Consider the following 9,050-nt stretch of genomic DNA (forward strand, 5'->3'; position numbering starts at 1 on the left):
TTTCTGGCTGGCCAGAATATTTCAGTTCTTCTGAAACCAGCATACATTGGGTTAAAGTGCTTTATAAATATTGCTGCTTACTTCTATGAGGGAAAAGAAGTGAGGTTCATGAACAACTGAAATACCTGATAGGAACCTACAGGAACCTCCAATACCTGAAAGCAACCTACAGAAAGGCTGGAGAGGGACCTTTTACAAGAGTTTCCAGCGTCAGGACCAGGGGAAATGAATTTAAATTGAAGGAGAATAGGTTTAGATTGGATCTGAGGAAGAAACTCTTCAGTACAAGGGTGGCAAGACTCTGGAATAGATTTCCCAGAGAGGTTATGGATGCCCTCTCCCTGGAGGTGTTCAGGGCCAGGTGGGATGAGGCTTTGAGCAACCTGATCTAGTTGAGACATGTCCCTGCCCATGGCAGGGACGTTGGATTAGATGATCTCTAAGGTCCCTTCCAACCTAAGACATTCTATGATTTTGGAACTGCAACAAGCATTTTGTACTTCAGTTTAGTTACTGGTTGGTTTAATAAGAGTCTGTCTGAGGATGCTATAGAATCTTGGTAGTCAGTCAATCCAGCTGTGGCACCTCTGCATTTTGGGATACAGCAAGACTTAAAAACAATGGTAGCTTTATAAAGGAAAACAAAGAATTGTTTAATTTATATTACTTTAATCAACAGATGCCATAGTGGTAGAATAACAAAAAAACCCAGTGATTTCATATCAATATTCAGAGTAATCCATTTGTAGTTTGGATATGCTTCTGTAATAGATTGCATTTTCATTGAATACATCTTGTTTTAACCAAGAGTCCATCTCATGAGTGTGTAAAAATTTCCTTTTACCTGAGATACTAAGATTTGTTTGTACACTTAAGAGAGTAAAATGAGCTTTGTGAACAGTCTGTTTCAGGTTTCCTCCTTCCTCTTACCTCCAGGATTCTCTGATCAATCAGAGACTGAAAACAATGGAATATTTTATTGTGTTAATTTTTTAGGCTGCTTTATAAAACAGCATTATTAAACTGCAACTGGGATTTACTTAAAGTCATACAGTAATGCAGTATAAGGAATGCAGTGCAGACACATGACTTGTATCCTGATTAAACAACAAATTGTTGCACTAAGTCTCACTTAAAAAGCCACTTGGAACAGGTTTTTATTACATCTGAGACTCATTCTTTCAAATCCTGCTGGTATTTTTTTTCTTCACAGTTCTTTCCAGTTTAATCAAAGAGGATTTTTGCCTTTGTTGCAGTGCTGCAAATTAGCACCATTCAAAAAACTGGCCATAGCCAAAAATGGTGGACAAAAACTGTCTAGTTTCCCAGTGAAGCTGAAGGGGACACGTACTCTTTGTCAGTTCCTTCAGTGAAGATACTTATTCTTAAGAACACTAAGTTATATTATGCTCAGATCTGGAGCTTTTTTGTTGTTGTTTGTTTAAATAAGTAACGTCTTTAAATTTGCAGATTAACTTTTGAAGGCTAAAATGATAAATACAAGCAAAAAAAGGTCGTGTCCATTAACCATGAAGGATGTCCTCCAGCAATCTTTGCCCGTAGTTCTGCACAGGGGAAAGGTGCTGTGTTCCTGCAAACCCTCACTGCCCTGGGATGGGGGATTTAAATTGGCGTAGGATCTTGCGAGAGAATTAGCCTTTTCTGTCAGAGTTGTTAACAATCTGCTGCCCTTTTCTCTCTAGCACCAAAGACTGGCAACTGTTTGTCTCTCTTGGTTTTGTTTTGTTTTGGTTTGTTGCTGGTGGTGTTTTTTTTGAGGGGGGAGCACTTCCTCCCACTTCCCATTCAGGATGTAGACAGCAGCAGTCTGAACTTTTTTTTCAGTATCTGTCATGTGTTATCTGCTACAGTACAGACCAGGCATTGAGGTTGGACGGCAGAACATGTAATGTGTAACGTCTGAAGACCACTGATTTTCTGGTCTCAAAAGCATATTGCAGCTATTACTGTTGACTGTATTCTGCAGATTGTGAAGCTAAGCCGTAGTATAGGATGGCAAGATCTTTTTTATTGTCTTCAGTTGCCTGTGTTTTTTAACTTGTCTGCCCCTCCTCCTCCTCCTTCAAATCCCTCTCTTCTAGAAACAAAGGCTTGTTTGTTCGTTCTCTGCCTGTGAGGTCTTTGCAGCCTCCGCTGTGTGGGTGCAGAGCCCCTTATTTAAATGCTTTCCATAGCCATGGAAGGTAAGGAACAGGAGGCATTAGAAAACTGGTAAGTCTTAACCCTAATAGATAACTAAGGGATTTTTGTGTTTGAATTGAAAACACTTTAAAAGAGCCGTGCACATCAGGATCATCACAAACCCATGAGGTGTGGAAAAAAAAAGTGCTTATCTGAGATCACATTGATAAGTATATTCATTAGAGTGCAGATTTTGGCAGTCATGTCTTCAGTGAGTAATGGAGAATTGAGAATTTAAAAAAACCAAACCACAAACCCAACCAAACCACAAAACAACCCAAACCCAGAACAAACAAAAAACACCAAACCAACAAAGAAAACACGTTTAAAATCCTCTATTTTTTCCTGTCACTTGAAATACGACGTATTTTCACTCTTCTCATTAAATACTGTCTTGGAAATTACAGAATACTGCATTCTTCTTTCTGCTTCTGTTGAAGATGGAACACTTGTGTAATCAGCCAAGATGTCTGAAAATCATTCAGTGTTATTAATGTTGGGTTTTTTCCACTGCTTCTTCACTTGGCTATGTTGTTAAATCAGTAAAATTCAGTTAGAAGTATCTTCTTTTAATATCCAAGCTTTTAGTTGAATTTCACAATTAAAAATAGTTGCCTTACATGCAGACTTCTTTGTGATCTGCTCTGAGGACAGTTTAAAATCTTGTCGATTTGAAGTCTTCTGTATTTGCATTCTTGGAATAATGAAGTGCTCAGAAAATCCTTCTAATGGATATGTGAATAAGAATTTAGAAACTATATTTTTAGGTTTAGTTTCTGAAGAGTTGCCAAAGCATATAATTCAATTTTCCCCTAATACTTATTGAAGAATATTAAGTATACACTGAAGTCTTAATACCTTGTGATTTTCCTGTTCGAGATACACTTTTAGTTGGCGAGATTGCTTTTAGAGTGGATATTAAAAGGCATTTTGTGGATCTAGGGTGAGGGAATGAAACGAGAAACATGAGGCAAACGTGATTTATTTCTTACAGTTTTACTTGCAAAGTCAGAAGATAGGAAGGCTGGAACAAGCTGATTAGAATGAACATGAATAACACAAGCAGCTGTCAAAGATACAGCTATATAAATTATGAAGAATTTGGCATGAAGAGGAAATAACTTCCAAAGCTGCGTATTAGTGGAAAAGAGACCTGGAGATGCAATACTTGTATGATGCTTGCAGGAAAAAACATGTTGAAGGAGTGTTAGTGATATTGCACTTAAGTGTTTAACTCGAATTAGAAACTGTTAAATTTTTATGAGGTTATCTGTAAGATGACTTTGCTGTGAACTGCATGAGACAGGGACTCCGAATCAATGCTGTGATATAATTGGAGACTAGACTGTAAAGGCAGCCTATTTAACCAATTGAAAATTGACATTCTTCAGATTTGGGTACTGAATTTTACAAGCTAGGTAGTTTGCTTTTAGCTTAGATGTGGTTCTTCCAGTTGATGGTAATTTTCTAACCCTTGTCCCTCTTTGCTTTTTACTGTAATTGACCTTCCATCTTATTTAATAACAGGGTTTGAATTCTGGAACTTCTGAAGAACATCACAAACTTCTGTTTGAGTTGCAGAATTAGCTTCTAGCTAGAACGGGCTCATGTTTTCTGTTGTCCCCTACTAACCCCTTCATTGTCTGCTTTTAAGGTGAAAGAGGGCAAGATACAAAAAGCAGAAGGCATGGTGCTAATTCCAAACTTGGTGGGATTCTGGGTAAAAAGAGAGAAAGGAGGAGATACATTCCCCACTCCAGCAGTGTCTAGAGCTACTAGGTGGGCTGCCTTTCTTTTTGCTCTGCTCTCTCTAGCTTTGACTTTGCCCTAATTTGATAAACATAGGTACTCTAGTTGTTGTCTGTCTCCCAGCTGAGTGCCCAGTGGAGGTCCTGGAACTTGTAATTAGAGTTCACTGCTCATGTCCTTGCATAACAGCTGTAGGTGCTGTTGAAACTTCTGCTTAACAGTTTCTGGAGCGTGTCATATGAACCTTCTGCGTCTGTTCAGCAGAAGAATGAGCTGTCCTTTCTTCCTGTCGCTGGCCTAGGAACCCCAGTTCATGTCACAAAGCTGGTGGATTGTCCCATCCTGGTCACCTTCTTCCTGAAGTTCAGTTTTGATGGTGAAGTGGTGCTGGATGTCTCTTTAAGATCAATCACTTGATTTTAAGCTTTAAATCACAGCAACATCTTCCCACTATTTTTTTTTCCCCTGCTGGGTCAGGTTGAGACTTGTCGGTTGGAGTTGAACCTCCGGCCCTTTGTACTCACTCTTTTATCTCTACTTGATACTGGGATTCAGTTTCTATTCCTTCTTCATCTGTTCACTTACCGTTACAGGAAGTTTTATTGTATTTGTTATCATATACATGAAGTTCTCTTACAAGTAACTACATAAAAGTTTTTTTTCAAGCTGTTTGACACTTAATTTTATTTTGATTTGACTTACAAATTTATGACCAACCTGTCCATTAGACTATTGACTCTGTTGTGGACCTATGGAATAGTTGAAAAGGTGGACTACAGAGCTGATTCTGTAACTGGTTTTGAATTTTTTTTTCTTCTCTGTTCTCACTTTAGTAAGCATATAGCATTTCTTCTTTATATGTTACCTCTTAGTGGAAAGATGAACTGTGGCAAGAGGAAAAGGGAGCAAAGCTGTGAAGCAACAGCGATTTTTACTGCTATTATGAGAAAAATATATGTAGGCTTTCTTGTAACAGAGGAAAAGCACTACAGTACCTTGAGTTGAAGACTCAAAAAACAGTGGAGACTGAAGGGCTTTTCAGAGAAAAGATGATATGGTTTCTTTGTCAGATAATTCTCCTTTCTTACGATAGAAGTGTTAGTGTTCCAGGAATCCTATATATATGATGAAAGCATTAATTCAGACTAATAAAATGGATGGTTTTCTTTGTACCAAATCAGCCTGTCATCCTAAAAGAAGCTCACTTTTTTTTTTCCTTAGTTCCCATAAACCATAATCCTCATTCCCAGAAAAAAAAAAACCTCAAGAAATGCTGTCCCTCTCCTGTCACTGCTTTGGCAAATGCATTCTGCAGCATATTTTGCATGTTAACAGATTCAGGCTGTTCCAGACTACAAGATGGAGAGCTAATTTCAAAACTGAGACCCCCTGAAATTGTACTCTTGTAATATTCAGTCTTTCCCAGCCCTCTGTTTCACAGTGGGAACTCCTGTGCCTCTGTCGACTTAAACCATACTGGTCTCATTGTGAGCAGAAAAGACCTGCCAGGTAGATGCATCCCAGTCATGCATTATTTTATAAAATAAAATTGTCTTGGGTCTTGCTTTTGTGGTGGAAGGGAAGATGGATTCTTATTGTGCGTTAGACATAAAAGATAACACTTTTTCTTCTCCGTGGCCCAGAAAAGATGCATCCATGCTTATATGGAGTAAAAGCAAATGGCAAAATGCTTCCTATGTTGATGGCATTATTTTTGGGTCTATAATGTGTCTGACATTTTTGTACCAGCTCTAATTTTGCATGTCAAGATGCCCTGAATGGAGTCTGTAACACTCAAAATTTCACACACCAGGAAGGTGAATGATTGTTACATGACCTGCACCCTGTTGCGAAGAAGGATAGCCTTTAACCAGGTGTAGTTTGATAGAAGTGAGAGAATCCATTTTGTCATTCTATCTGTATTCGAGTGTAATGATTCTAAGATTTCATATGAAGAAGAAAAGATGTTTTGTATTATTAGTATCTAAATTGAGAATAGTTTGTTAGAAAGACGAGAGAGAGAGCTTTCTAATTAAATGTCAAATATTTTAGTACCACTTTTGAATTTTTCACAAAGTTAAATATGAAACTGTGTTCAGAAGCTTTCAGAACAAGTATGTACTCTGAAACGGGAGACTGTTGCATTAATTTCACAGGAATAATACCAGCATCTACGTAGCTGCCTGTTTTGTGCTGTTGTGGCTTGTGATTTTCTAAAGTTTTTAATATGTGCTTTTTAAGGATAATACTTTAATTGCATATTTTTATTTCATTTTTAAGTCTTTATTGTTTTGGTTCCTTAGCCATGAATCAGCGGATCAGCCAAAGTGCTCCGGTGAAACAGCCACCTCCTCTGGCTCCACAGAGTCCCCAGGGAGGTGTGATGGGTGGGAGTAGCTCCAACCAGCAACAACAGATGAGACTTCAGCAGCTGCAGATGGAGAAGGAAAGGCTGAGACTGAAGCATCAAGAACTGCTTCGGCAGGTGAGGCCACAGGTTAGACACCTACTTCCACTATTTCTTTTATATGTTGTGTTTTGTTTTTGGCTAAGTTGTTGCTTCAGTGAGTCTAAAGACGAGTGACTGTATAAAAAGCTCTGAGATCTAAAAAGGTCTGAATTAATTCGGTTACTGATTCCAGCGTGGTAGTGAAAGCATCTGACTCACCAGACAGAAGGATTTTGCTTTCCTCCCTCATACCTCTCTAACAAAACTCTCTGAGAAGAGGCATCTTTACTATTAGGATGACATCATGGACCGTTGATCTGATTGGATATTCCTCTTGAGAATATATTTCATATTTATTGAGTTCTGAGTCATGCAAAAAGGGAAGAAGATGGTACCCACCGCTGTTTTAGTTGTCTCTTTTAAGTGGAGGAAACTGTTTCACTTTTAGTACCTGTGATAGTCTCTAGGGTTACAAAGTAATTTTGAGGTTTATCTAAGGTACACTGAGGAGACACCTTGTTGCTAAAATCTTACCTGTTAAACATCAGGAGTGGAGCATGGAGCAACAGAATCAGTAGTGCTGCGTTTCAAACCCGTGTTTTTCTTATGCTGAAGAATTTAAAGCTTTATTATTCCTTTCAATATTTTTCTGCTATATGACTACAGCTGTAGCAAATGTTAAAAGTGTAGGACTGGACAGTGGAATCTCTGGGTTTTGAATTCGGGCTTGACTTCCTTTTGACTCGTAAGCCTTCCGATTCAATTTTTCCATCTGAATGTTTTAAGAGTTACTACCGTCTGTGCTAGAACCCTAGGATACTCTTCGGCTTTTCGACACTGCCAGAGAAAGCACTAATCTCTTCTTTGAGGAAAACCTTCTAAAATCTTGCCTTGTTGCCTTTTCCCTTTGGGTGATGGGCCTGGTATCAGGAGAGGATAGTATCTTAATGTCCTCAAAGACAGCTTTTCTCTTTCTTCATCACCTGCAGTATTCTGTTCTGGAATCTGACTCCCGTTATCCCCTTTGTAGTCAAGGCCTGTTTTGTAGGAATCTTCAGCATCTCTTGGTGTAAGATGGGTCATCTTTACAGCCGTTACTTTTTATAGCACTCTAGGTAAGAATATATTGCAAAGGTGGCATCAGGACTTTCTCTCTGCTTAAGCACCTGGGCTTCTGCTGTTCCTGCTTCGCAATTAATCCACCAAAAAACATTCTACCCTGTGCTGGCATGCTTCTAGGTAGGCCTTCTAATTGGCTTCTCGCCTCAGTTGTCATCAAGAGCCTGACTAACTTTGGACCAGGTGACAGCCAGTTCTCATCACGTTGTTCTCCCTGGTCGTTAAGCTTACCTGTCAAATACACATCCCTGGTAAATCTGTGAGTTTTGTTTCACTGTGTCATGTTTTTTGTAGTTTCTTAACAACAGCCTTACCCTGTCTCATCTGGCCTGTCTTGGGAGCTTGGTACTGCAAGATGGTGTTTATAAGACAGCCTGCACCGGCAAACCATGCAGCTAAAGTAATTTGTATCCATCTTATTTTTACTCTTAGGCATTGCGGAATATCAATCCCAGCACAGCAAATTCTCCAAAACATCAGGTAGGCTCTTAACTGATGTTCAGCACACTTAGAAAAATGAAAGCATTAAATTAGGCTAGCAGGGGAACTTTTTGCTACATGAAGGCATTCTGGCATAGAAAAACAAACAAAGACCCAAGCTCTGCCATACATGTTTTTGAGCCACTTCTCTGGTCACGACCCTAATGTTGTTTTTAGGAGTGCTGCATTACTACCACTTTATATCGGTATTTAAAAGCAAATGAGGAACTCATTGCACATTTTTCTTCGTTGAAAACAACCTTCTTGTTTAGCATTCTTGAGGATACTGCTGTTCCAGTCCTGATGTCATCAAGATGTGTATTTAAAGCAAATCTCCTATTATATCTAAGGTAGTAGTTTGTGACCTTTAAGTACTGTTTGTATGAATGTTCTTATCAGTTTGTTTAAACAGGTATGATCTTAAAGAAGGATATCTGTAATCAGTTAATAAAAAGTCACTTGAAATACTTACGATTTTTAAGCATCTACAGTGTTAGCAGAATTATTTAATAGATTAGACTGACAACGTAATTGCTATGGGGATATATTATGTACTTACTCCGTTTTGACATTTAACACGTTCCTGCACAGTTACATTTTCTGTATAGGAAACAACAATTCTGAAAAGCCTTCCAAGTTCAGACCAAAATGTGAAGCATAATAAACAGTTTAATTCAGGCTTTTAAAAAGTTAAATATGGAATGAATCTCTGAAAGGGTGGATTTATGGATATATTCAGAAAGCTTCTTGCTTGCTTATTGCTAACAGTATTCTTAATCTGCTGGGTCTTAGGACAATGTTTATATTGACTTGCATTGTACTTTATTTTTCTGACAAAAACCACTATACGCACTAGACAAGAGAAACAGAATAAAAGAAAGTATCCTGTACTGAGCACTGGTGTACTATAGCATTCTGAAGAGTTATCACAAAATTTTTGTGTTAATAGTTCTCATGAGAAGATCATCTTCAGAATGGGAATCTCAGACCTTAGAAACAGTACTGACACCCTGGAAAAAGTACTTTGTTGTTTGGCAATATCATTACAGTT

General features: G+C 38.4%; 1 protein-coding gene across 1 annotated transcript in view; it reads left to right on the forward strand.

Moving 5' to 3' along the window:
- The window catches only part of LOC104270237 (yorkie homolog), a gene marked incomplete at both ends in the record, with an annotated part of 22,748 nt that extends 14,749 nt beyond the window's left edge, over positions 1-7,999 (forward strand). The window contains 2 exons of the mRNA XM_009864536.1: positions 6,255-6,436; positions 7,952-7,999. Coding sequence (XP_009862838.1) covers positions 6,255-6,436; positions 7,952-7,999 — 230 coding nt within the window. The remainder of the gene's footprint in view (positions 1-6,254; positions 6,437-7,951) is intronic.
- Positions 8,000-9,050: the final 1,051 nt, after the last annotated feature.

This window comes from Apaloderma vittatum, unplaced genomic scaffold, assembly GCF_000703405.1.
Source record: "Apaloderma vittatum isolate BGI_N311 unplaced genomic scaffold, ASM70340v1 scaffold13862, whole genome shotgun sequence".
NCBI lineage: Eukaryota > Metazoa > Chordata > Aves > Trogoniformes > Trogonidae > Apaloderma > Apaloderma vittatum.